This window comes from Anomaloglossus baeobatrachus, chromosome 12, assembly GCF_048569485.1.
Source record: "Anomaloglossus baeobatrachus isolate aAnoBae1 chromosome 12, aAnoBae1.hap1, whole genome shotgun sequence".
Lineage (NCBI taxonomy): Eukaryota > Metazoa > Chordata > Amphibia > Anura > Aromobatidae > Anomaloglossus > Anomaloglossus baeobatrachus.
Window position 1 is genome coordinate 143597291 of NC_134364.1, and position 27826 is coordinate 143625116.

At 57.8% G+C, this 27826-nt stretch overlaps 1 protein-coding gene across 1 annotated transcript in view; it reads left to right on the forward strand.

Moving 5' to 3' along the window:
- The window catches only part of SCAMP3 (secretory carrier membrane protein 3), a 30521-nt gene extending 3043 nt beyond the window's left edge, over positions 1 to 27478 (forward strand). The window contains exons 2-9 of the mRNA XM_075330298.1: positions 12759 to 12836; positions 12999 to 13130; positions 13211 to 13331; positions 16969 to 17097; positions 17175 to 17334; positions 26452 to 26553; positions 26636 to 26756; positions 26870 to 27478. Of these exons, the coding sequence (XP_075186413.1) occupies positions 13044 to 13130; positions 13211 to 13331; positions 16969 to 17097; positions 17175 to 17334; positions 26452 to 26553; positions 26636 to 26756; positions 26870 to 27013 (864 nt within the window). The 5' untranslated portion in view covers positions 12759 to 12836; positions 12999 to 13043 and the 3' untranslated portion in view covers positions 27014 to 27478. The remainder of the gene's footprint in view (positions 1 to 12758; positions 12837 to 12998; positions 13131 to 13210; positions 13332 to 16968; positions 17098 to 17174; positions 17335 to 26451; positions 26554 to 26635; positions 26757 to 26869) is intronic.
- The last annotated feature ends 348 nt before the right edge of the window (positions 27479 to 27826 follow it).

A 27826-nucleotide genomic window follows, 5' to 3' on the forward strand; every position in this document is an offset into this window, starting at 1 on the left:
GAGCGATGTATGGGGGGGGAGGAGGAGAGGAGAGGAGCGATGTATGGGGGGGAGGAGGAGAGGAGAGGAGCGATGTATGGGGGGAGGAGGAGAGGAGAGGAGCGATGTATGGGGGGGAGGAGGAGAGGAGAGGAGCGATGTATGGGGGGGAGGAGGAGAGGAGAGGAGCGATGTATGGGGGGGAGGGAGGAGAGGAGAGGAGCGATGTATGGGGGGGAGGAGGAGAGGAGAGGAGCGATGTATGGGGGGGAGGAGGAGAGGAGAGGAGCGATGTATGGGGGGGAGGAGGAGAGGAGAGGAGCGATGTATGGGGGGGAGGAGGAGAGGAGAGGAGCGATGTATGGGGGGGAGGAGGAGAGGAGAGGAGCGATGTATGGGGGGGAGGAGGAGAGGAGAGGAGCGATGTATGGGGGGGAGGAGGAGAGGAGAGGAGCGATGTATGGGGGGGAGGAGGAGAGGAGAGGAGCGATGTATGGGGGGGAGGAGGAGAGGAGAGGAGCGATGTATGGGGGGGAGGAGGAGAGGAGAGGAGCGATGTATGGGGGGGAGGAGGAGAGGAGAGGAGCGATGTATGGGGGGGAGGAGGAGAGGAGAGGAGCGATGTATGGGGGGGAGGAGGAGAGGAGAGGAGCGATGTATGGGGGGGAGGAGGAGAGGAGAGGAGCGATGTATGGGGGGGAGGAGGAGAGGAGAGGAGCGATGTATGGGGGGGGAGGAGGAGAGGAGAGGAGCGATGTATGGGGGGGAGGAGGAGAGGAGAGGAGCGATGTATGGGGGGGAGGAGGAGAGGAGAGGAGCGATGTATGGGGGGGAGGAGGAGAGGAGAGGAGCGATGTATGGGGGGGAGGAGGAGAGGAGAGGAGCGATGTATGGGGGGGAGGAGGAGAGGAGAGGAGCGATGTATGGGGGGGAGGAGGAGAGGAGAGGAGCGATGTATGGGGGGGGAGGAGGAGAGGAGAGGAGCGATGTATGGGGGGGGAGGAGGAGAGGAGAGGAGCGATGTATGGGGGGGAGGAGGAGAGGAGAGGAGCGATGTATGGGGGGGAGGAGGAGAGGAGAGGAGCGATGTATGGGGGGGGAGGAGGAGAGGAGAGGAGCGATGTATGGGGGGGGAGGAGGAGAGGAGAGGAGCGATGTATGGGGGGGGAGGAGGAGAGGAGAGGAGCGATGTATGGGGGGGAGGAGGAGAGGAGAGGAGCGATGTATGGGGGGGAGGAGGAGAGGAGAGGAGCGATGTATGGGGGGGAGGAGGAGAGGAGAGGAGCGATGTATGGGGGGGAGGAGGAGAGGAGAGGAGCGATGTATGGGGGGGAGGAGGAGAGGAGAGGAGCGATGTATGGGGGGGAGGAGGAGAGGAGAGGAGCGATGTATGGGGGGGAGGAGGAGAGGAGAGGAGCGATGTATGGGGGGGAGGAGGAGAGGAGAGGAGCGATGTATGGGGGGGAGGAGGAGAGGAGAGGAGCGATGTATGGGGGGGAGGAGGAGAGGAGAGGAGCGATGTATGGGGGGGGAGGAGGAGAGGAGAGGAGCGATGTATGGGGGGGAGGAGGAGAGGAGAGGAGCGATGTATGGGGGGGAGGAGGAGAGGAGAGGAGCGATGTATGGGGGGGGAGGAGGAGAGGAGAGGAGCGATGTATGGGGGGGAGGAGGAGAGGAGAGGAGCGATGTATGGGGGGGGAGGAGGAGAGGAGAGGAGCGATGTATGGGGGGGAGGAGGAGAGGAGAGGAGCGATGTATGGGGGGGGAGGAGGAGAGGAGAGGAGCGATGTATGGGGGGGGAGGAGGAGAGGAGAGGAGCGATGTATGGGGGGGGAGGAGGAGAGGAGAGGAGCGATGTATGGGGGGGAGGAGGAGAGGAGAGGAGCGATGTATGGGGGGGAGGAGGAGAGGAGAGGAGCGATGTATGGGGGGGAGGAGGAGAGGAGAGGAGCGATGTATGGGGGGGAGGAGGAGAGGAGAGGAGCGATGTATGGGGGGGGAGGAGGAGAGGAGAGGAGCGATGTATGGGGGGGAGGAGGAGAGGAGAGGAGCGATGTATGGGGGGGGAGGAGGAGAGGAGAGGAGCGATGTATGGGGGGGGAGGAGGAGAGGAGAGGAGCGATGTATGGGGGGGAGGAGGAGAGGAGAGGAGCGATGTATGGGGGGGGAGGAGGAGAGGAGAGGAGCGATGTATGGGGGGGAGGAGGAGAGGAGAGGAGCGATGTATGGGGGGGGAGGAGGAGAGGAGAGGAGCGATGTATGGGGGGGAGGAGGAGAGGAGAGGAGCGATGTATGGGGGGGGAGGAGGAGAGGAGAGGAGCGATGTATGGGGGGGGAGGAGGAGAGGAGAGGAGCGATGTATGGGGGGGAGGAGGAGAGGAGAGGAGCGATGTATGGGGGAGAGGAGAGAGGAGCGTAGGGGGAGGAGGAGAGGAGAGGAGCGATGTATGGGGGGGAGGAGGAGAGGAGAGGAGCGATGTATGGGGGGGAGGAGGAGAGGAGAGGAGCGATGTATGGGGGGGAGGAGGAGAGGAGAGGAGCGATGTATGGGGGGGGAGGAGGAGAGGAGAGGAGCGATGTATGGGGGGGAGGAGGAGAGGAGAGGAGCGATGTATGGGGGGGAGGAGGAGAGGAGAGGAGCGATGTATGGGGGGGAGGAGGAGAGGAGAGGAGCGATGTATGGGGGGGGAGGAGGAGAGGAGAGGAGCGATGTATGGGGGGGGAGGAGGAGAGGAGAGGAGCGATGTATGGGGGGGGAGGAGGAGAGGAGAGGAGCGATGTATGGGGGGGGAGGAGGAGAGGAGAGGAGCGATGTATGGGGGGGGAGGAGGAGAGGAGAGGAGCGATGTATGGGGGGGGAGGAGGAGAGGAGAGGAGCGATGTATGGGGGGGAGGAGGAGAGGAGAGGAGCGATGTATGGGGGGGGAGGAGGAGAGGAGAGGAGCGATGTATGGGGGGGAGGAGGAGAGGAGAGGAGCGATGTATGGGGGGGAGGAGGAGAGGAGAGGAGCGATGTATGGGGGGGGAGGAGGAGAGGAGAGGAGCGATGTATGGGGGGGGGAGGAGGAGAGGAGAGGAGCGATGTATGGGGGGGGAGGAGGAGAGGAGAGGAGCGATGTATGGGGGGGGAGGAGGAGAGGAGAGGAGCGATGTATGGGGGGGGAGGAGGAGAGGAGAGGAGCGATGTATGGGGGGGGGAGGAGGAGAGGAGAGGAGCGATGTATGGGGGGGGAGGAGGAGAGGAGAGGAGCGATGTATGGGGGGGGAGGAGGAGAGGAGAGGAGCGATGTATGGGGGGGGAGGAGGAGAGGAGAGGAGCGATGTATGGGGGGGGGAGGAGGAGAGGAGAGGAGCGATGTATGGGGGGGGAGGAGGAGAGGAGAGGAGCGATGTATGGGGGGGGAGGAGGAGAGGAGAGGAGCGATGTATGGGGGGGGGGAGGAGGAGAGGAGAGGAGCGATGTATGGGGGGGGAGGAGGAGAGGAGAGGAGCGATGTATGGGGGGGGAGGAGGAGAGGAGAGGAGCGATGTATGGGGGGGGAGGAGGAGAGGAGAGGAGCGATGTATGGGGGGGGAGGAGGAGAGGAGAGGAGCGATGTATGGGGGGGGAGGAGGAGAGGAGAGGAGCGATGTATGGGGGGGGAGGAGGAGAGGAGAGGAGCGATGTATGGGGGGGGGGAGGAGGAGAGGAGAGGAGCGATGTATGGGGGGGGAGGAGGAGAGGAGAGGAGCGATGTATGGGGGGGGAGGAGGAGAGGAGAGGAGCGATGTATGGGGGGGGAGGAGGAGAGGAGAGGAGCGATGTATGGGGGGGGAGGAGGAGAGGAGAGGAGCGATGTATGGGGGGGGGAGGAGGAGGAGAGGAGAGGAGCGATGTATGGGGGGGGAGGAGGAGAGGAGAGGAGCGATGTATGGGGGGGGAGGAGGAGAGGAGAGGAGCGATGTATGGGGGGGGAGGAGGAGAGGAGAGGAGCGATGTATGGGGGGGGAGGAGGAGAGGAGAGGAGCGATGTATGGGGGGGGGGAGGAGGAGAGGAGAGGAGCGATGTATGGGGGGGGGAGGAGGAGAGGAGAGGAGCGATGTATGGGGGGGGGGAGGAGAGGAGAGGAGAGGAGCGATGTATGGGGGGGGGGGAGGAGGAGAGGAGAGGAGCGATGTATGGGGGGGGGGAGGAGGAGAGGAGAGGAGCGATGTATGGGGGGGGGGAGGAGGAGAGGAGAGGAGCGATGTATGGGGGGGGGGAGGAGGAGAGGAGAGGAGCGATGTATGGGGGGGGGGAGGAGGAGAGGAGAGGAGCGATGTATGGGGGGGGGGAGGAGGAGAGGAGAGGAGCGATGTATGGGGGGGGGAGGAGGAGAGGAGAGGAGCGATGTATGGGGGGGGGGGAGGAGGAGAGGAGAGGAGCGATGTATGGGGGGGGGGGAGGAGGAGAGGAGAGGAGCGATGTATGGGGGGGGGAGGAGGAGAGGAGAGGAGCGATGTATGGGGGGGGGGAGGAGGAGAGGAGAGGAGCGATGTATGGGGGGGGAGGAGGAGAGGAGAGGAGCGATGTATGGGGGGGGGAGGAGGAGAGGAGAGGAGCGATGTATGGGGGGGGAGGAGGAGAGGAGAGGAGCGATGTATGGGGGGGGGAGGAGGAGAGGAGAGGAGCGATGTATGGGGGGGGAGGAGGAGAGGAGAGGAGCGATGTATGGGGGGGGGAGGAGGAGAGGAGAGGAGCGATGTATGGGGGGGGGAGGAGGAGAGGAGAGGAGCGATGTATGGGGGGGGGAGGAGGAGAGGAGAGGAGCGATGTATGGGGGGGGGAGGAGGAGAGGAGAGGAGCGATGTATGGGGGGGGAGGAGGAGAGGAGAGGAGCGATGTATGGGGGGGGAGGAGGAGAGGAGAGGAGCGATGTATGGGGGGGGAGGAGGAGAGGAGAGGAGCGATGTATGGGGGGGGAGGAGGAGAGGAGAGGAGCGATGTATGGGGGGGGAGGAGGAGAGGAGAGGAGCGATGTATGGGGGGGGAGGAGGAGAGGAGAGGAGCGATGTATGGGGGGGGAGGAGGAGAGGAGAGGAGCGATGTATGGGGGGGGAGGAGGAGAGGAGAGGAGCGATGTATGGGGGGGGAGGAGGAGAGGAGAGGAGCGATGTATGGGGGGGGGAGGAGGAGAGGAGAGGAGCGATGTATGGGGGGGGAGGAGGAGAGGAGAGGAGCGATGTATGGGGGGGGAGGAGGAGAGGAGAGGAGCGATGTATGGGGGGGGAGGAGGAGAGGAGAGGAGCGATGTATGGGGGGGGAGGAGGAGAGGAGAGGAGCGATGTATGGGGGGGGAGGAGGAGAGGAGAGGAGCGATGTATGGGGGGGGAGGAGGAGAGGAGAGGAGCGATGTATGGGGGGGGAGGAGGAGAGGAGAGGAGCGATGTATGGGGGGGGAGGAGGAGAGGAGAGGAGCGATGTATGGGGGGGGAGGAGGAGAGGAGAGGAGCGATGTATGGGGGGGGAGGAGGAGAGGAGAGGAGCGATGTATGGGGGGGGAGGAGGAGAGGAGAGGAGCGATGTATGGGGGGGGAGGAGGAGAGGAGAGGAGCGATGTATGGGGGGGGAGGAGGAGAGGAGAGGAGCGATGTATGGGGGGGGAGGAGGAGAGGAGAGGAGCGATGTATGGGGGGGGAGAGGAGGAGAGGAGAGGAGCGATGTATGGGGGGGGAGGAGGAGAGGAGAGGAGCGATGTATGGGGGGGGAGGAGGAGAGGAGAGGAGCGATGTATGGGGGGGGAGGAGGAGAGGAGAGGAGCGATGTATGGGGGGGGAGGAGGAGAGGAGAGGAGCGATGTATGGGGGGGGAGGAGGAGAGGAGAGGAGCGATGTATGGGGGGGGAGGAGGAGAGGAGAGGAGCGATGTATGGGGGGGGAGGAGGAGAGGAGAGGAGCGATGTATGGGGGGGGAGGAGGAGAGGAGAGGAGCGATGTATGGGGGGGGAGGAGGAGAGGAGAGGAGCGATGTATGGGGGGGGAGGAGGAGAGGAGAGGAGCGATGTATGGGGGGGGGAGGAGGAGAGGAGAGGAGCGATGTATGGGGGGGGAGGAGGAGAGGAGAGGAGCGATGTATGGGGGGGGAGGAGGAGAGGAGAGGGGGGGGAGGAGGAGAGCGAGAGGAGCGATGTATGGGGGGGAGGAGGAGGGAGAGGAGAGGAGCGATGTATGGGGGGGGGAGGAGGAGAGGAGAGGAGCGATGTATGGGGGGGAGGAGGAGAGGAGAGGAGCGATGTATGGGGGGGGAGGAGGAGAGGAAGAGGAGCGATGTATGGGGGGGGAGGAGGAGAGGAGAGGAGCGATGTATGGGGGGGGGAGGAGGAGAGGAGAGGAGCGATGTATGGGGGGGGAGGAGGAGAGAGGAGAGGAGCGATGTATGGGGGGGGAGGAGTGAGAGGAGAGGAGCGATGGTATGGGGGGGGGAGGAGGAGAGGAGAGGAGCGATGTATGGGGGGGGAGGAGGAGAGGAGAGGAAGCGATGTATGGGGGGGGAGGAGGAGAGGAGAGAGCGATGTATGGGGGGGGAGGAGGAGAGGAGAGGAGCGATGTATGGGGGGGGAGGAGGAGAGGAGAGGAGCGATGTATGGGGGGGGAGGAGGAGAGGAGAGGAGCGATGTATGGGGGGGGGAGGAGGAGAGGAGAGGAGCGATGTATGGGGGGGGAGGAGGAGAGGAGAGGAGCGATGTATGGGGGGGGAGGAGGAGAGGAGAGGAGCGATGTATGGGGGGGGAGGAGGAGAGGAGAGGAGCGATGTATGGGGGGGGGAGGGAGGAGAGGAGAGGAGCGATGTATGGGGGGGAGGAGGAGAGGAGAGGAGCGATGTATGGGGGGGGGAGGAGGAGAGGAGAAGGAGCGATGTATGGGGGGGGAGGAGGAGAGGAGAGGAGCGATGTATGGGGGGGGAGGAGGAGAGGAGAGGAGCGATGTATGGGGGGGGGAGGAGGAGAGGAGAGGAGCGATGTATGGGGGGGGAGGAGGAGAGGAGAGGAGCGATGTATGGGGGGGGAGGAGGAGAGGAGAGGAGCGATGTATGGTGGGGGGAGGAGGAGAGGAGAGGAGCGATGTATGGGGGGGAGGAGGAGAGGAGAGGAGCGATGTATGGGGGGGGAGGAGGAGAGGAGAGGAGCGATGTATGGGGGGGGAGGAGGAGAGGAGAGGAGCGATGTATGGGGGGGGAGGAGGAGAGGAGAGGAGCGATGTATGGGGGGGGAGGAGGAGAGGAGAGGAGCGATGTATGGGGGGGGAGGAGGAGAGGAGAGGAGCGATGTATGGGGGGGGAGGAGGAGAGGAGAGGAGCGATGTATGGGGGGGAGGAGGAGAGGAGAGGAGCGATGTATGGGGGGGAGGAGGAGAGGAGAGGAGCGATGTATGGGGGGGGAGGAGGAGAGGAGAGGAGCGATGTATGGGGGGGGAGGAGGAGAGGAGAGGAGCGATGTATGGGGGGGGAGGAGGAGAGAGAGGAGCGATGTATGGGGGGGGAGGAGGAGAGGAGAGGAGCGATGTATGGGGGGGGAGGAGGAGAGGAGAGGAGCGATGTATGGGGGGGAGGAGGAGAGGAGAGGAGCGATGTATGGGGGGGGAGGAGGAGAGGAGAGGAGCGATGTATGGGGGGGGAGAGGAGAGAGGAGAGGAGCGATGTATGGGGGGGGAGGAGGAGAGGAGAGGAGCGATGTATGGGGGGGAGGAGGAGGAGAGGAGAGGAGCGATGTATGGGGGGGGAGGAGGAGAGGAGAGGAGCGATGTATGGGGGGGGAGGAGGAGAGGAGAGGAGCGATGTATGGGGGGGGAGGAGGAGAGGAGAGGAGCGATGTATGGGGGGGGAGGAGGAGAGGAGAGGAGCGATGATGGGGGGGGAGGAGGAGAGGAGAGGAGCGATGTATGGGGGGGGAGGAGGAGAGGAGAGGAGCGATGTATGGGGGGGGAGGAGGAGAGGAGAGGAGCGATGTATGGGGGGGGAGGAGGAGAGGAGAGGAGCGATGTATGGGGGGGGGAGGAGGAGAGGAGAGAGAGCGATGTATGGGGGGGAGGAGGAGAGGAGAGGAGCGATGTATGGGGGGGGGAGGAGGAGAGGAGAGGAGCGATGTATGGGGGGGGAGGAGGAGAGGAGAGGAGCGATGTATGGGGGGGGAGGAGGAGAGGAGAGGAGCGATGTATGGGGGGGGAGGAGGAGAGGAGAGGAGCGATGTATGGGGGGGGAGGAGGAGAGGAGAGGAGCGATGTATGGGGGGGGAGGAGGAGAGGAGAGGAGCGATGTATGGGGGGGGGAGGAGGAGAGGAGAGGAGCGATGTATGGGGGGGAGGAGGAGAGGAGAGGAGCGATGTATGGGGGGGGAGGAGGAGAGGAGAGGAGCGATGTATGGGGGGGGGAGGAGGAGAGGAGAGGAGCGATGTATGGGGGGGGAGGAGGAGAGGAGAGGAGCGATGTATGGGGGGGGAGGAGGAGAGGAGAGGAGCGATGTATGGGGGGGGAGGAGGAGAGGAGAGGAGCGATGTATGGGGGGGGAGGAGGGAGAGGAGAGGAGCGATGTATGGGGGGGGAGGAGGAGAGGAGAGGAGCGATGTATGGGGGGGGAGGAGGAGAGGAGAGGAGCGATGTATGGGGGGGGAGGAGAGGAGAGGAGAGGAGCGATGTATGGGGGGGGAGGAGGAGAGGAGAGGAGCGATGTATGGGGGGGAGGAGGAGAGGAGAGGAGCGATGTATGGGGGGGAGGAGAGAGAGAGAGCGATGTATGGGGGTGGGGGAGGAGGAGAGGAGAGGAGCGATGTATGGGGGGGGAGGAGGAGAGGAGAGGAGCGATGTATGGGGGGGGAGGAGGAGAGGAGAGGAGCGATGTATGGGGGGGGAGGAGGAGAGGAGAGGAGCGATGTATGGGGGGGAGGAGGGAGGAGAGGAGCGATGTATGGGGGGGGAGGAGGAGAGGAGAGGAGCGATGTATGGGGGGGGGAGGAGGACGAGGAGAGAGAGCGATGTATGGGGGGGGGAGGAGGAGAGGAGAGGAGCGATGTATGGGGGGGGAGGAGGAGAGGAGAGGAGCGATGTATGGGGGGGGAGGAGGAGAGGAGAGGAGCGATGTATGGGGGGGGAGGAGGGAGAGGAGAGGAGCGATGTATGGGGGGGGAGGGAGGAGAGGAGAGGAGCGATGTATGGGGGGGGAGGAGGAGGAGGAGGAGAGAGCGATGTATGGGGGGGGAGGAGGAGAGGAGAGGAGCGATGTATGGGGGGGGAGGAGGAGAGGAGAGGAGCGATGTATGGGGGGGGAGGAGGAGAGGAGAGGAGCGATGTATGGGGGGGGAGGAGGAGAGGAGAGGAGCGATGTATGGGGGGGGAGGAGGAGAGGAGAGGAGCGATGTATGGGGGGGGAGGAGGAGAGGAGAGGAGCGATGTATGGGGGGGGAGGAGGAGAGGAGAGGAGCGATGTATGGGGGGGGAGGAGGAGAGGAGAGGAGCGATGTATGGGGGGGGAGGAGGAGAGGAGAGGAGCGATGTATGGGGGGGAGGAGGAGAGGAGAGGAGCGATGTATGGGGGGGGAGGAGGAGAGGAGAGGAGCGATGTATGGGGGGGAGGAGGAGAGGAGAGGAGCGATGTTGGGGGGGGGAGGAGGAGAGGAGAGGAGCGATGTATGGGGGGGAGGAGGAGAGGAGAGGAGCGATGTATGGGGGGGGAGGAGGAGAGGAGAGGAGCGATGTATGGGGGGGAGGAGGAGAGGAGAGGAGCGATGTATGGGGGGGAGGAGGAGAGAGAGGAGCGATGTATGGGGGGGGAGGAGGAGAGGAGAGGAGCGATGTATGGGGGGGGAGGAGGAGAGGAGAGGAGCGATGTATGGGGGGGAGAGGAGGAGAGGAGAGGAGCGATGTATGGGGGGGGAGGAGGAGAGGAGAGGAGCGATGTATGGGGGGGGAGGAGGAGAGGAGAGGAGCGATGTATGGGGGGGGAGGAGGAGAGGAGAGGAGCGATGTATGGGGGGGAGGAGGAGAGGAGAGGAGCGATGTATGAGGAGCGATGTATGGGGGGGAGGAGGAGAGGAGAGGAGCGATGTATGGGGGGGAGGAGGAGAGGAGAGGAGCGATGTATGGGGGGGGAGGAGGAGAGGAGAGGAGCGATGTATGGGGGGGAGGAGGAGAGGAGAGGAGCGATGTATGGGGGGGAGGAGGAGAGGAGAGGAGCGATGTATGGGGGGGAGGAGGAGAGGAGAGGAGCGATGTATGGGGGGGAGGAGGAGAGGAGAGGAGCGATGTATGGGGGGGAGGAGGAGAGGAGAGGAGCGATGTATGGGGGGGAGGAGGAGAGGAGAGGAGCGATGTATGGGGGGGGAGGAGGAGAGGAGAGGAGCGATGTATGGGGGGGAGGAGGAGAGGAGAGGAGCGATGTATGGGGGGGAGGAGGAGAGGAGAGGAGCGATGTATGGGGGGGAGGAGGAGAGGAGAGGAGCGATGTATGGGGGGGAGGAGGAGAGGAGAGGAGCGATGTATGGGGGGGAGGAGGAGAGGAGAGGAGCGATGTATGGGGGGGAGGAGGAGAGGAGAGGAGCGATGTATGGGGGGGGAGGAGGAGAGGAGAGGAGCGATGTATGGGGGGGAGGAGGAGAGGAGAGGAGCGATGTATGGGGGGGAGGAGGAGAGGAGAGGAGCGATGTATGGGGGGGAGGAGGAGAGGAGAGGAGCGATGTATGGGGGGAGGAGGAGAGGAGAGGAGCGATGTATGGGGGGAGGAGGAGAGGAGAGGAGCGATGTATGGGGGGGAGGAGGAGAGGAGAGGAGCGATGTATGGGGGGGAGGAGGAGAGGAGAGGAGCGATGTATGGGGGGGAGGAGGAGAGGAGAGGAGCGATGTATGGGGGGGAGGAGGAGAGGAGAGGAGCGATGTATGGGGGGGAGGAGGAGAGGAGAGGAGCGATGTATGGGGGGGAGGAGGAGAGGAGAGGAGCGATGTATGGGGGGGAGGAGGAGAGGAGAGGAGCGATGTATGGGGGGGAGGAGGAGAGGAGAGGAGCGATGTATGGGGGGGAGGAGGAGAGGAGAGGAGCGATGTATGGGGGGGAGGAGGAGAGGAGAGGAGCGATGTATGGGGGGGAGGAGGAGAGGAGAGGAGCGATGTATGGGGGGGAGGAGGAGAGGAGAGGAGCGATGTATGGGGGGGAGGAGGAGAGGAGAGGAGCGATGTATGGGGGGGAGGAGGAGAGGAGAGGAGCGATGTATGGGGGGGAGGAGGAGAGGAGAGGAGCGATGTATGGGGGGGAGGAGGAGAGGAGAGGAGCGATGTATGGGGGGGAGGAGGAGAGGAGAGGAGCGATGTATGGGGGGGAGGAGGAGAGGAGAGGAGCGATGTATGGGGGGGAGGAGGAGAGGAGAGGAGCGATGTATGGGGGGGAGGAGGAGAGGAGAGGAGCGATGTATGGGGGGGAGGAGGAGAGGAGAGGAGCGATGTATGGGGGGGAGGAGGAGAGGAGAGGAGCGATGTATGGGGGGGAGGAGGAGAGGAGAGGAGCGATGTATGGGGGGAGGAGGAGAGGAGAGGAGCGATGTATGGGGGGGAGGAGGAGAGGAGAGGAGCGATGTATGGGGGGGAGGAGGAGAGGAGAGGAGCGATGTATGGGGGGGAGGAGGAGAGGAGAGGAGCGATGTATGGGGGGGAGGAGGAGAGGAGAGGAGCGATGTATGGGGGGGAGGAGGAGAGGAGAGGAGCGATGTATGGGGGGAGGAGGAGAGGAGCGATGTATGGGGGGAGGAGGAGAGGAGCGATGTATGGGGGGAGGAGGAGAGGAGAGGAGCGATGTATGGGGGGAGGAGGAGAGGAGCGATGTATGGGGGGAGGAGGAGAGGAGCGATGTATGGGGGGAGGAGGAGGAGGAGAGGAGCGATGTATGGGGGGAGGAGGAGAGGAGCGATGTATGGGGGGAGGAGGAGAGGAGCGATGTATGGGGGGAGGAGGAGAGGAGCGATGTATGGGGGGAGGAGGAGAGGAGCGATGTATGGGGGGAGGAGGAGAGGAGCGATGTATGGGGGGAGGAGGAGAGGAGCGATGTATGGGGGGAGGAGGAGAGGAGCGATGTATGGGGGGAGGAGGAGAGGAGCGATGTATGGGGGGAGGAGGAGAGGAGCGGAGCGATGTATGGGGGGAGGAGGAGAGGAGAGGAGCGATGTATGGGGGGAGGAGGAGAGGAGAGGAGCGATGTATGGGGGGAGGAGGAGAGGAGAGGAGCGATGTATGGGGGGAGGAGGAGAGGAGAGGAGCGATGTATGGGGGGAGGAGGAGAGGAGAGGAGCGATGTATGGGGGGAGGAGGAGAGGAGAGGAGCGATGTATGGGGGGAGGAGGAGAGGAGCGGAGCGATGTATGGGGGGAGGAGGAGAGGAGCGGAGCGATGTATGGGGGGAGGAGGAGAGGAGCGGAGCGATGTATGGGGGGAGGAGGAGAGGAGAGGAGCGATGTATGGGGGGAGGAGGAGAGGAGAGGAGCGATGTATGGGGGGGGGAGGAGGAGAGGAGCGATGTATGGGGGGGGAGGAGGAGAGGAGCGATGCATGGGGGGAGGAGGAGAGGAGAGGAGCGATGCATGGGGGGGGGGAGGAGGAGAGGAGAGGAGCGATGCATGGGGGGGGGGAGGAGGAGAGGAGAGGAGCGATGCATGGGGGGAGGAGGAGGAGAGGAGAGGAGCGATGCATGGGGGGAGGAGGAGGAGAGGAGTGGGGGCTGCTCACTGTAAGCTGCTATTTGGTGTTGTATTGCTCGGCCATGCTGATGGTTTCCCCTCCTTCCTCCAGGATCCGGCAGTGACGGAGCACCAGCCCAGCAGTCAGTACGCCACTCTGGATGTGTATAATCCTTTTGACAACTTGGGGGTGAGACCTGTGTTATAAGTGAATAGTGGCAGCCTCCCCACCCCAGTCACTTGCATCCTCCCCGTGCACCCCCCCCCCCTTTGTTCCCCCCCCGTGCACCCCTCGTCCCCACTGTTGCCTTCCCCCTTGCTTATCATTCACGGAGGTGTGTTGACATTGCAGGTGCCTCCACCGTACCACGAGCCGTCGGTCCAGCCAGCTGCCACTATGCCGGCTGCCACATCCACTGTCCCTCCTGCTGTAATGAAACAAAGTCCAACTGAACCCAAAAACTACGGCTCGTACGGGACGCAGGTATCACTCCGCAGGGTCAGGAGGTGGAGGCGCATTATTTTTTGCTTTGTTCTTCTTATTGTTTTATGAATGTTTTGTAGGAATCTACGGCTGCAGCAACAGCAGATTTACTGCGGCGCCAGGAGGAGCTGAACCGCAAAGCAGAAGAGCTGGACCGGAGGGAAAGGGAGCTACAGAACGCAGCGCTGACCGGAGGCACAAGTATGAGGCTCTAGATGAGTGCGTGTGATGTGCTGGGTACATAGAGCACAGGGGGAGGGAAGGAAGGGCCGGGGATCGGACGGACAGGGGGAGGGAAGGAAGGGCCGGGGATCGGACGGAGGGAGGGAAGGAAGGAAGGGCCGGGGATCAGACGGAGGGAGGGAAGGAAGGAAGGGCCGGGGATCGGACGAAGGGAGGGAAGGAAGGAAGGGCCGGGGATCGGACGGAGGGAGGGAAGGAAGGAAGGGCCGGGGATCGGACGGAGGGAGGGAAGGAAGGAAGGGCCGGGGATCGGACGGAGGGAGGGAAGGAAGGAAGGGCCGGGGATCGGACGGAGGGAGGGAAGGAAGGAAGGGCCGGGGATCGGACGGAGGGAAGGAAGGAAGGAAGGAAGGGCCGGGGATCGGAGGGAAGGAAGGAAGGAAGGGCCGGGGATCGGACGGACGGAGGGAAGGAAGGAAGGGCCGGGGATCGGACGGACGGAGGGAGGGAGGGAAGGAAGGAAGGGCCGGGGATCGGACGAACGGAGGGAAGGAAGGAAGGGCCGGGGATCGGACGGAGGGAGGGAGGGAGGGAAGGAAGGAAGGAAGGAAGGGCCGGGGATCGGAGGGAGGGAAGGAAGGGCCGGGGATCGGAGGGAGGGAAGGAAGGGCCGGGGATCGGAGGGAGGGAAGGAAGGGCCGGGGATCGGAGGGAGGGAAGGAAGGGCCGGGGATCGGAGGGAGGGAAGGAAGGGCCGGGGATCGGAGGGAGGGAAGGAAGGGCCGGGGATCGGAGGGAGGGAAGGAAGGGCCGGGGATCGGAGGGAGGGAGGGAAGGAAGGGCCGGGGATCGGAGGGAGGGAGGGAGGGAAGGAAGGGCCGGGGATCGGAGGGAGGGAGGGAGGGAAGGAAGGGCCGGGGATCGGAGGGAGGGAGGGAAGGAAGGGCCGGGGATCGGACGGACGGACGGAGGGAAGGAAGGGCCGGGGATCGGACGGACGGACGGAGGGAAGGAAGGGCCGGGGATCGGACGGACGGACGGAGGGAAGGAAGGGCCGGGGATCGGACGGACGGACGGACGGACGGAGGGAGGGAAGGGCCGGGGATCGGACGGAGGGAGGGAGGGAAGGGCCGGGGATCGGACGGAGGGAGGGAAGGAAGGAAGGGCCGGGGATCGGACGGACGGAGGGAGGGAAGGAAGGGCCGGGGATCGGACGGACAGAGGGAGGGAGGGAAGGAAGGAAGGGCCGGGGATCGGAGGGAGGGAGGGAGGGAAGGAAGGGTCGGGGATCGGAGGGACGGACGGAGGGAGGGAAGGAAGGGCCGGGGATCGGACGGACGGAGGGAGGGAGGGAGGGAAGGAAGGAAGGGCCGGGGATCGGAGGGAGGGAGGGAAGGAAGGGCCGGGGATCGGAGGGAGGGAGGGAAGGAAGGGCCGGGGATCGGAGGGAGGGAAGGAAGGGCCGGGGATCGGAGGGAGGGAAGGAAGGGCCGGGGATCGGACGGAGGGAGGGAGGGAAGGAAGGGCCGGGGATCGGACGGAGGGAGGGAGGGAAGGAAGGGCCGGGGATCGGACGGAGGGAGGGAGGAAAGGAAGGGCCGGGGATCGGACGGACGGACGGAGGGAGGGAAGGAAGGGCCGGGGATCGGAGGGAGGGAGGGAAGGAAGGGCCGGGGATCGGACGGAGGGAGGGAGGGAAGGAAGGGCCGGGGATCGGACGGAGGGAGGGAGGGAAGGAAGGGCCGGGGATCGGACGGAGGGAGGGAGGGAAGGAAGGGCCGGGGATCGGACGGACGGACGGAGGGAGGGAAGGAAGGGCCGGGGATCGGACGGACGGAGGGAGGGAAGGAAGGGCCGGGGATCGGACGGACGGAGGGAGGGAAGGAAGGGCCGGGGATCGGACGGACGGAGGGAGGGAAGGAAGGGCCGGGGATCGGACGGACGGAGGGAGGGAAGGAAGGGCCGGGGATCGGAGGGAAGGAAGGGCCGGGGATCGGACGGACGGAGGGAGGGAAGGAAGGGCCGGGGATCGGACGGACGGACGGAGGGAGGGAAGGAAGGGCCGGGGATCGGACGGACGGACGGAGGGAGGGAAGGAAGGGCCGGGGATCGGACGGACGGACGGAGGGAGGGAAGGAAGGGCCGGGGATCGGACGGACGGACGGAGGGAGGGAAGGAAGGGCCGGGGATCGGACGGACGGGCGGAGGGAGGGAAGGAAGGGCCGGGGATCGGACGGACGGAGGGAGGGAGGGAAGGAAGGAAGGGCCGGGGATCGGACGGACGGAGGGAGGGAAGGAAGGAAGGGCCGGGGATCGGACGGACGGAGGGAGGGAAGGAAGGGCCGGGGATCGGACGGACGGACGGAGGGAGGGAAGGAAGGGCCGGGGATCGGACGGACGGACGGAGGGAGGGAAGGAAGGGCCGGGGATCGGACGGACGGACGGAGGGAGGAAAGGAAGGGCCGGGGATCGGACGGACGGAGGGAGGGAAGGAAGGGCCGGGGATCGGACGGACGGAGGGAGGGAAGGAAGGGCCGGGGATCGGACGGAGGGAAGGAAGGGCCGGGGATCGGACGGAGGAAAGGAGGGAAGTGCCGGGCCGTGGATCTGATGGATGGAGCATGTGTGTGTGTGGGGAAGTATTCTGCCAGAGATTACTGGGGCACATGTGTGAGGAGCGTATATGGACAGAGTTTACCGGGTGGGTACGCATGTGAGGAGCGTACATCATCAGGTGGCGCACGTGTGAGGGGCGTATACCGCCCGAGGTCGTGCGTGTGAGGGGCGTATACCGGGCGCGTGTGAGGGGCGTATACCGCCCGAGGTTGTGCATGTGAGGGGCGTATACTGGGCGCGTGTGAGGGGCGTATACCGCCCGAGGTCGTACGTGTGAGGGGCGTATACTGGACGCGTGTGAGGGGCGTATACCGCCCAAGGTCATACGTGTGAGGGGCGTATACTGGACGCGTGTGAGGGGCGTATACCGCCCGAGGTCGTACGTGTGAGGGGCGTATACTGGACGCGTGTGAGGGGCGTATACTGGACGCGTGTGAGGGGCGTATACCGCCCAAGGTCGTGCTTGTGAGGGCGTATACCGGGCGCGTGTGAGGGGCGTATACCGCTCAAGGTCGTGCGTGTGAGGGGCGTATACCGGATGCGTGTGAGGGGCGTATACCGGATGCGTGTGAGGGGCGTATACCGGGCGCGTGTGAGGGGCGTATACCGCCCGAGGTCGTGCGTGTGAGGGGCGTATACCGGATGCGTGTGAGGGGCGTATACCGGATGCGTGTGAGGGGCGTATACCGGATGCGTGTGAGGGGCGTATACCGGGCGCGTGTGAGGGGCGTATACCGGATGCGTGTGAGGGGCGTATACCGGGCGCGTGTGAGGGGCGTATACCGGGCGCGTGTGAGGGGCGTATACCGGATGCGTGTGAGGGGCGTATACCGGGCGCGTGTGAGGGGCGTATACCGCCCGAGGTCGTGCGTGTGAGGGGTGTATACCGGATGCGTGTGAGGGGCGTATACCGGGCGTGTGTGAGGGGCGTATACCGGGCGTGTGTGAGGGGCGTATACCGTCCGGGGACTTTGATGCTTGTCTGCTGACCTCTTCTCTAGGTTATTCTAACATTCCTTTTTCTTCCTTGACGACTTAGTGAGGCAGAATAATTGGCCGCCGTTGCCCTCGTTTTGCCCGGTGAAGCCCTGCTTCTACCAGGACATCGGGGTGGACATCCCTCAGGAGTTCCAGAAGACTGTGTCCATCATGTATTACTTGTGGCTCGGTGAGTGTCTCCTCCATGATTGAGCAGAGTCGTTTTTGTTGCAGTCTATGCCTCTTCTCTATATCTTTGTTTTCCAGTTAGTGCAGGAACTCTGCTCCTGAATTTCCTTGCCTGCCTGACGTTGTTCTGCGTGGATGGAAGTGGGGGCCCTGGATTTGGCATGTCCATTCTTTGGGTCATCCTCTTTACACCATGCTCGTTCGTTTGCTGGTACAGACCTTTGTACAAGGCTTTCAGGTAAGGTGTCCATGACATCTGCTTCTTCTGCTCTTCCTCTGTAGGCGTCGTGTCCTTCTCGGAAAGAAGCCCCCGCTCCATCTCGTTCACCTTCCTCCACCAATTATACATTTTGTCTCTAAATCATCTATACCCACAATGTTGTGTGTACTGAGGAAATCATCCAGCTCTTTTTTAAAAGCTGTTATAGTATCTGCCATTACTACCTCTTGTGGTAGGGCATTCCACAGTCTGACCGCTCTAACTGTAAAGAACCCTTTCCTATTTAGCTGCCGGAATCACTTTTCTTCCACTTGCAGTGAGTGCCCCCTGATCATTAGTATTGTCTTCGGAAGAAATAAGTCATGTGCCAGTCCTTTATATTGACCACACATGTATTTATACATATAAATGAGATCTCCCCTGAGACGTTTTTTTTGTGAGCTAAATAAATCCATCTTTTCCAACCGCTCCTCATACGGGCGGCCTCCATTGCTCATCATACGGGCGGCCTCCATTGCTCATCATACGGGCGGCCTCAATTGCTCATCATACGGGCGGCCTCCATTGCTCATCATACGGGCGGCCTCCATTGCTCATCATACGGGCGGCCTCCATTGCTCATCATATGGGCGGCCTCCATTGCTCATCATACGGGCGGCCTCCATTGCTCATCATACGGGCGGCCTCCATTGCCCATCATACGGGCGGCCTCCATTGCCCATCATACGGGCGGCCTCCATTGCCCATCATACGGGCGGCCTCCATTGCCCATCATACGGGCGGCCTCCATTGCCCATCATACGGGCGGCCTCCATTGCCCATCATACGGGAGGCCTCCATTGCCCATCATACGGGAGGCCTCCATTCCTTGTAATAATCTAGTTACCGCCTTTGAACTGACTCTAACTTCTGAATGTCCTTTATAAAATGTGGAGCACAAAACTGGATCCCGTATTCCAGATGTGGCCTTACAAGTGATTTATAGAGGGGTAACAATACGTTGGGATCACGGGATCTAATCTTTCTTTTTATACAACCTAGAATCTTGTTTGCTTTAGCAGCTGCTGCTTGACATTGAGTGCTGCTGCTCAGCTTATTTGTAATGAGAATACCCAAGTCCTTCTCCTGTTCTGTAGTCCCGAGTTTACTTCCATTTAATGTATACGCAGTTATAGGATTACTCCGTTCTAGGTGCATTACTTTACATTTATCAACATTAAATCTCATTTGCCAAGTATCTGCCCATTCTGACATCTTATCCAGATCTTTTTGTAATATTGTACTATCAAGGTCAGTTTTTAATATCCTACATAGTTTGGTGTTATCAGCAAAGACTGACACTGTACTATCAATCCCATCCACAAGGTCATCAATAAAGAGATTAAAAAGAATCGGTCCTAGCACAGATCCCTGCGGCCCCCACTGCTGACTATAGCACATTTAGAGAATATACCATTTATGACTACTCTTTGTTTCCTTTTAGCCAATTCTTTACCAAGTTGCTTATAGTTTTGCCCAGTCGCGGCTTCTGGAGCTTCAGTATAAGGCTATGTGGCACAGGATCAGATAAATCACATCAGCTGCATTACCAATATCCAGGTTTGCACTTACCTCCTCATAGAACCCCAATAGGTTGGTTAGACACGACTTATCTTTCATGAATCCATGCTGTTTGTCAGTTATCATATTATTTTCTGCAATATATTTTTGCATGTCATCCCTTAAAATGCCCTCAAAAACTTTGCATACTACTGATGTCAGGCTTACTGGACGGTAGTTGCCTGGATCTACCCTCTTACCTTTCTTAAATATCGGTACCACATCAGCAATCCTCCAATCCTGAGGCACCAACCCTGTTACAAGAGAGTCTAAAAAGATGAGATACAGCGGTCCGTTGATTACTGAACTCGATTCCCTATTCGCGGATGAATGCCATCTGGCCCTGGGATTTGACAATGTTTAATTTACTCAGATGCAGGCGTACGGTTATGTGCGCACGATGCATTTTTCAGGTGTGTTTTTGGCCTTAGAACTGCATGACTTTGCTTCCCCAGTAAAGTCTGAGTTTTCATTTTTGCTGTCCACACAGTCCAGTTTTGTTTTAGGTGCGTTTTTGTGGTGACCAGAAAGATGCAACATGTCAATTCTTTCTGCATTTTTGCCAGCATTTTTCACCCATGCAATGCATTGGAAAAAAACACAGCAACAAAAATGTGGCAAAAGACGTGGTAAAACGCGCAAAAATGCGTGCGTTTTTTACCGCGGGTGTGTTTTTGTGCGTTTTTTAGCTGCCAATAACGCACAAATGCTGCATCTTTGTGGTCACAAAAAAAGGCAACATGCGCACGTAGCCTCCTTCTTGTTTTCGATTAGTTATATAGTGGGTGGGACTTTGATTTTTGCCTTGAATTATCCCTGGAACAGTCAGTTACTTGCTAAACACAGATGAAAAGTGCCTGTTTAATATCTCAGCTTTTTCTTTGTCCTCTATAATTATCCTGTTATCTTTTATTGGGCCAATACCATCTTTTTTCATTTTGGCATTAATGTATTTATAAAAAAAATTTGGGGTTTATTTTAATGTCCTGGCCGATTTTTCAGTAGCTAATTTTGCAGCTTGATTTCTTTTTTACATTTCGTATTGAGATCTTTATACTCCTGAAATACTATTTCTGTATTCTCAGCCTTCAAGGTTTTGTTTTATTTTACTTTGTACTGTCCTATTTATCCAAAGTGGTTTCTTTTTATTCCTGGACATTTTATTACCAGAGGGTATAAGTTTTTTTACAGGACTCTAGGAGTATATCCTTAAACTTACCCCATTTGTTCGGTGTCCCCAGTTATCATCACATTGTCCCAATCTACACATTTAAGCTCTTGTCTTAATATCCCTGTGAAATGTTCTATTGAATATTACGTTGAAGCTTACCATATTATGATCGCTGGTGCCCAAGTGCTCCCGGACCTGTAGATCTGAAATTGTATCCGGTCTATTTGACAGGACCAAATCTAGCAAATTATCTCCCCTGGTCGGTTCATCTACCATATGAGAGAGGAAATTGTCTTGAATAGTAGATAAGAACTTACAGCTTTTAGCAGAACCAGAAGATTCTATGTCCCACTGTATGTCTGTATAGTTGAAATCCCCCATAATAAGAACCCGATGATGATGATTATTATTATTATTATTATTAGCTGCGTTTTTCAATTTGTTCCAGCATTTCAGCCTCTACTTGTTCAGGTATATTAGGAGGCTTATAGCAAACTCAAATTAGCATTTTTCCATTATTCTCGTTCCCATGTACATTTACCCATACTGACTCTACATTGTTGCAGTTCCCCCCAACGTTATCATTCAACACAGGTTTTAGGTTAGATTTGATAAATATACACACCCCACCACCTTTTTCGTCTTTCCTCTCTTTCCTGAATTAGTATAACCCTGTATGTTTGTCACCCAGTCATGGCTTTCATCCAGCCAGGTTTCCGTAATGCCCACCACATCATAATCCATGGTTGACATAAGAGTCTCCAATTCATTCATTTTGTTTACAAGAGTTCTTGCATTCCTTACTCCTAGCCTGTCCCAGCCCCCCTAAACCTTCATTGACCCCTACAGTCTCACTGTCTCTATCTGCCCTATCTATCCTATCTTATTTGTTCCACTTCCCTCCCTCCCCCAGATCCCAGTATAAAAGCTCCTCCATCCGTCTGACCATTTTCTCCCCCAGCACAGCTGCGCTCTCCCCATTGAGGTGCAGCCTGTCCCTACCGTAGAGCCCGTAGCCGACTGAGAAGTCGGCCCAGTTCTCCATGAACCCGAACCCTTCCTTCCTGCACCAATGTCTAAGCCACGTATTTATCTCCCTAAGCTCCCGCTGTCTTTCTAGTGACGCTCGTGGCACCGGTACTATTTCTGAAAACACCACCTTGGAGGTCCTGGACTTCAGTTTCTCTCCTAGTTTCCTGTAATAATTTTTATGGACCTTCCACCTGCCTCTAACTTTGTCATTAGTACCAATGTGCACCATGACCGCTGGGTTTTCCCCAGCCCCACCCAGCAATCTGTCTATCCGATCCACAATATGCCGAACCCGAGCACCCGGCAGACAACACACAGTTTGGCATTCACGGTCTCGGCGACAGATGACCCTGTCTGTCCGCCTAAATATAGAGTCCCCTACCACCAACATCTGTCTGGGCTTTGCTGCACTCCTATTTCCCTCCTTCATACAGCAGTCATTTTCCTGGTTGCTAGGAGCAACGTCATGCTGTAGTGACCCTTGTCCAGGCCCTTCATTCCTAATATCAGCCAAACAGGCATGTTTACTAGGTTGTGCCAGGTCAGGACTAGGCTCCCTGTCACTTTTCCCCCTACCTCCTCTTCTGTTACCCAGCTACCTACCCCTGGGTCCTGACCTTCCCCACCTCCACCCTCCTCCATATCACTGGCCCCAGCCAGAGAAAGCTCAGTGAGCTCTAAACTCCTCTCCAGGTTTGCAATGCCCCTGAGTGTTGCAAGCTGCATATTTAATCAGTTACCTTGGCTTCCAAATACGCAACATGCTTGCATCGAGTGCAGACATATTCACCCTCGAACGGCTGCTCAAGGCATGCATACATCTGACAAGATACACACCTGGCAGCATTGTCCATGGAGCCTCTATTAAATGGGGATAAACAGTACAGATAAAAGTAGAAAAAACAATGTTAAACTAAAGCCAGACTGGCTTGCAAAGTCTCCTTAAGGAGAATAGTGTTCCCCTGTGGTCCCCACATAGCTTTCTCATGAGCCAGATCAGACACCCCCATACTTTGCACTGAAGAGGGGCAAGCACCCTGAAACACCGTGTCTGCAAATTGGGATTCTGATCTGGCTTATATATCCTGAGTCATACTGCAAAGGATTGTTAAAAATCCACTTGTGAGTTTTAGGATCGCTACTTCCAATAGGTGGCGCTGCGCTAGAGTTTGTCTCCTTTACTGGAGAGACAATTTGAATGTTAAACTTGTAAGGATAACTCCAAACTAAACTCTTCTGTCAAACTATAATATTGTGCTTAAACTATGGACTTACCTGCTCCCTCGGACTTCACTGCACCCTTGCAAGCTCAGTAACCCTCGCTTACTGGCTGTGAGATATGTAGTTCCGGAACTACAATCTGCTCTCTTGTTTGTCCTCTGTCCTCGGTGGATGTGTCCTCTCTGCTCACTCCTTTGTTCTCTGTGGACGTCGTGTCCTTCTCAGCCTCCATAGACAATGAGCTTGTCTGCTGTCTCATTCATCCTCTGTTGACCTCATGTTCTTCTCAGCCTCAATGGTCATTGAGCTTGTCTCCACGCTGCTCCTCCTGCTTGTCATATGTAGACATGTCCTCTCTGCTCTCTCATTCGTCCTCTACAGACGTCGTGTCCTTCTCAACCTCCATTAACATTGAGGTTGTCTTTTTTGCTCTGCTCCTTATGCTCGTCCTCTGTGGATAACCTCTCCTCTCTGTTCTCTCGTTTTTCCTCCTGTAGATGTTGTCCATCTCTGACATTCAGGTCGTCTCCTCTCTCATTCCTCCTCTGTAGACTTTGTGTCCTTCTTGGCCTCCGTAAACATTGAGCTTATTTCCTCTCTGCTCTCTCATTTGTCCTCTGTGGACCTTGTGTCCCTCTCTGCCTCCATAGAGATTGAGCTCATCTCCTCTCTCGTTCGTCCTCTATAGACGTCGTGTTCTTCTTGGCCTCCGTAAACATTGTGCTCGTTTCCTCTCTGCTCTCTCGTTCATCCTCTTTGGATGTCGTGACCTTCTTGGCCTCTCTAGATATTGAGCTTGTCTTCTCTCTGCTCCTCCTGCTTCTCCTCTATGGACAATGTTTCCTCTCTACTCTCTCGTTCGTCCTCTGTGGATGTCGTGACCTGCTCGGCCTCCATAGATATTGAGCTTGTCTACAGAGGACAAGCAGGAGGAGCAGAGAGAAGACAACGTTTCCTCTCTGCTCTCTCGTGTGTCCCCTGTAGACGTCGTTTTTTCCTCAGCCCCATAGACCTTGAGCTTGTTTCCTCTCTGCTCTCTCATTCGTCCTCTGTGGACCTCGTGTCCTTTTCAGTCTCCATAGACATTGAGCTTTTCTCTTCTCTGCTCCTCCTGCTTGTCCTTTGTGGATAACCTCTTCTCTGTGCTCTCTCTTTGTCCTCTGTAGACGTTGTCATTCTGACATTCAGATCGTCTCCTCTCTCCTTCGTCCTCTATAGACGTCGTGTCATTCTTGGCCTCCATAAACATTGAGCTTGGTTCCTCTCTGCTCTCTCGTTTGTCCTCTGTGGACTTCGTGGCCTTCTCTGCCTCCGTAGACATATAGAAGTCTTCTCTCTACTCCTCATCCTTGTCCTCTGTGGATAACCTCTGCTCTTTGCTCTCTCGTTCATCTTCTGTGGATGTCGTGTCCTTCTCAGCCGCCATATATATTGAGCTTGTCTTCTCTCTGCTCCTCCTGCTTGTCCTCTGTGGATAACGTTTCCTCTCTGCTGTCTCACTCGTCCTCTGTAAACGTTGTCCTTCTCGGCCTCCATAGACATTGAGCTTGTCCCCTCTCTCGTTTGTCCTCTGTAGATATCGTGTCCTTCTCTGCCTCCAATGATTGATTGCTCTCAGTGAGAGTAAGAAAATTATGATCTTGTAATTCTGATACCTTTTCAATGGCTTAGGCTGCTTTCATACTACGTTTTTTTAACATGTCTCCTGAACGTTTTTTTTTTGCTGCAAAAGCGGATCCCGTACAAATGCATTTTAATTTCAATGCATTTGCAATGGACGCGTGTCAAAATGCGTTGACATGTGTTTGCGTGCGGTATAGTGAGGATCCAGTGAGTTGCAGTATTTTAACATTTTTCAAAAACACTACTTGAGCTACGTCCAAATACTGTTTGCCACTGAATCATGACTATACCGCATGCAAACGCATGTGAACGCTGGCATGCTGATAGACAGGATCCTGTTGGGCAGAAACCAGCCTGGCATGGTCAGAGTCTCTCTGTCTCTCTGTATCCATGTAGGATCAGAGGCCTGGTGCCCTCAGTCTTTGGAGCAGACTCCTCAAATTCTGTATCCAGGTAAGATCAGAGGCCTGGTACCCCTCACAGTCTCTGGAGCAAATTTCTCAGATTCTGTATCTATATAGGATCAGAGGCCTGGTGCCCTCAGTCTACGGAGCAGACTCCTCAGATTTTGTGGTGAGTCATAAATCCTCCTGACAGGATGACTCCTGTGTGGACAGAATCAAACATTGTAATGAATTTGTATTCAAAGCCTCAATAGCCACATCTTTCTTTCATACCTGAGATGGGACAGCTTCCACCAGACCTCACCAGCGCCATGCTCGTACCCACCCATAATCCCGCGCCTGCGCATTTAGTTCACCGGCGTGAGCTAGAGCAGCTGTGTTTTCTGCTCTGCCCACGACATGGCAGAGCGAACTGCGCCTGCGCGAGCCGACCTAACTGCACAGGCACAAGATTTGAAAGTGCAACGAGGAGGATGACAGAGGGCGTCATCCCGTCAATCAAGACAGGAGGACGTCGATCAGCGGCAGGAGGGGGGAAAGGAGCAGAAAATGGGCTTGCCCATCTGGCCAACACAGGTAATTAGCATACCTAAGGGCCAAGTTTTATAAAGTTATTTTTAGGGTCTGGAAGGGGAGTCAGGGCCAAGATGCACCTTCACAGAATGCAGCCTAGGAGCTGCAGAAGGGGAGACTTTTAGTTTAATAGGGAAAAATCTCGTGACAGGTTCCCTTCAGAAGGCAACTTCAGATCACAAAATCATCGAAGGGTATGGGAATACAAATTCATTACAATGTTTGTTTCTGCCCAAACAGGACTAAATCTGTCAGGAGGATTTATGACTCACTAGAAAATCTGAGGAGTCTGCTCCAGAAACTGAGGGCACCAGGCCTCTGATCCTACATGGATACAGAATCTGAGGAGTCTGCTCCAGACACTGAGGGCACTAGGCCTCTGATCTTACATGGATATTGGGACGATAAAACTTTCACACCACTAAGCAAAGCTAATTAAGTATTCAGTCTCTAAGCTAAGTGTTATTTAAATGTCCTTTACGATACCATGCCTCTGCCCTGTTGTGTACATATTTGTGTTTCTTCAGATATTTTGTTATACCTTGCCTGATGAAAAGATCTAAGGAGTCTGGAAAGCTTGCTCTGTAACATCATTTATTTTATTTTAGAACAATCAATCATTTTTCAACTGGCTAACACAGTACTTTTCTCTGCTCCATAGACATTGAGATTGTTTCCTCTCTTGTTTGTCCTCTGTAGACATCGTGTCCTTCTCGGCCTCCATACCCATTGAGCTTGGTTCCTCTCTGCTCTCTCGTTCATCCTCTGTGGATGTCGTGACCTTCTTGGCCTCCATAGATATTGAGCTTGTCTCCTCTCTGGTTGTCCTCTGTGGATAACCTCTCCTCTCTGCTCTCCCGTTCATCCTCTGTTGACGTCTTGACATTCTCGGCATCCTTGCACATTGAGCTCGTTTCCTCTCTGCTCTCTCATTCATCCTCTGGACATAGAGTCCTTCTCTTCCTCCATAGACATTGAGCTTGTTTCCTTTCTCTTTTGTCCTTTGTGGATGTCGTGTTCTTCTTGGCCACCATACACGTTGAGCTCGTTTCCTCTCTGCTCTTTCGTTCATTCTCTGTAGACGTCGTGTCCTTCTCTGCCTCCATAGACATTGAGCTTGTCTCCTCTCTGCTCCTCCTACTTGTCCTCTGTAGACAGTGTCCTCTCTACACTCTTGTTCGTCCTCTGTGGACATCGTGTCCTCTGCCTCCATATATTTTGAGCTTGTCTTCTCTCTGCTCATCCTCTGTAGACAACGTGTTGTCTGTTCTCTCGTTCATCCTCTGTAGACAACGTGTTGTCTCGTTCATCCTCTGTGGATGTCGTGTCCTTCTCGGTCTCCATAGATATTGAGCTTGTCTTCTCTCTGCTCTCTTGTTCATCCTCTGTAGACATGTCCTCTCTGGTCTGTCGTTCATCCTCCCTGGACATTGGCATGAAATCACTGCCAGATTTGCTTTTATTTGAGCAGCCCCATGTAACGTTATGCCATTATCTGATTTCTCTCCTCAGGAGCGACAGTTCCTTCAACTTCTTCCTCTTCTTCTTCATCTATTTCGTACAGGACATAGTGTACGTGCTGGAGGCGGTGGGCATCCCTGGATGGGGCTTCAGGTACTGGCTTTGGTTGATTGCTATAGGTGCTGGCAGGTCTCTGTTGCTTGTGTTTCTGACTTCTCGCCTCTGTCCTTTCTAGTGGCTGGGTCTCTGCTCTCACTGCTCTGAAACAAGGTAACACCGGCACCTCGGTGTTCATGATGATCGTTGCTGTGCTCCTCACCGCCACCGCCGTCATGGGCATTGTCATGCTGAAGAGGGTGGGTATGGAGGGTCTGGTGGGATGGCCGCCACCCGGAAGGACCTGTGCATGAATCCCTACAATGGCACAAGTTGGCAGCTCTTTGTGAACACCTTTTACTTTCCCCCTCAGATTCACTCCATTTACCGCCGGACGGGTGCCAGTTTCCAGAAGGCGCAGGAAGAATTTGCTGCTGGAGTGTTTTCCAATAGTGCCGTGCGGACAGCAGCCACCAACGTCGCAGCCGGAGCTGCGCAAAATGCATTCAAGCCTTAAGAGTGAAGGGGAGCGCCACCTATCTGCAGCTTCCCGCCCTGCAGACTGTACTGCGGCAGCTTGTCCCGGAGCCTCCAGCCCGATGCTCCATGATGGCACTGGGCTCGCCGCCATTCATTAATGCTTGTGTGTCTGTATTAACACAATGTTGTCGGAGCTGGGAGTAGCACACACTATGGGGGGAGCGTGTCTGCGTAGAGCCACGTCTGTGCTTGTCATCCGTGCTTCCCACCCACCAGGCCATAGCACCTTTCCACTCAGGATTAACCCTTCTCTGCCTGTGAGGGGCTGTTTTCAGTTTGTGCCGGTTGTCGCTGTGATGTTGGGGGATGCATGCCTCATGTTTACATGTCTGTTGGAGGGGTCATGCATGTAGTCTCGGACTGTTCCCAGCCCACTCCATGTTGGCGAGGGCGCAGATATGTCCAGAAGCTGATGCCAAATTAAACCATTTTATGAAGCCGATGGCTTTGTCTTATTCCGTGAGCAGCGATGGGATCCGATTATTGTCACATTGGCCTCTGACCGTAACTTGTGCATTTCACGTCAGGACTCCTGGAATCAGCGAGGCCACGGCCGGCTCCTTGGTCAGCTGCATTGGGGGTGGGGGGTGCTGCCGGCTGCACTTGGCGCAGGAGCTTTCCGAATATCGGGCATTAATAAGAGATGAGATTGACGTTCATTTCCTTTCTGCTGAGTGAAACCCGAGCAGACGCACAGGATCCAGATAAAAGGGTTCCATTAGAGTGCTGGTCCGCAGGGAGATGGGGGATGGGAGCAGAACGCCAACAGCCGTATTATCACTGCATAGCT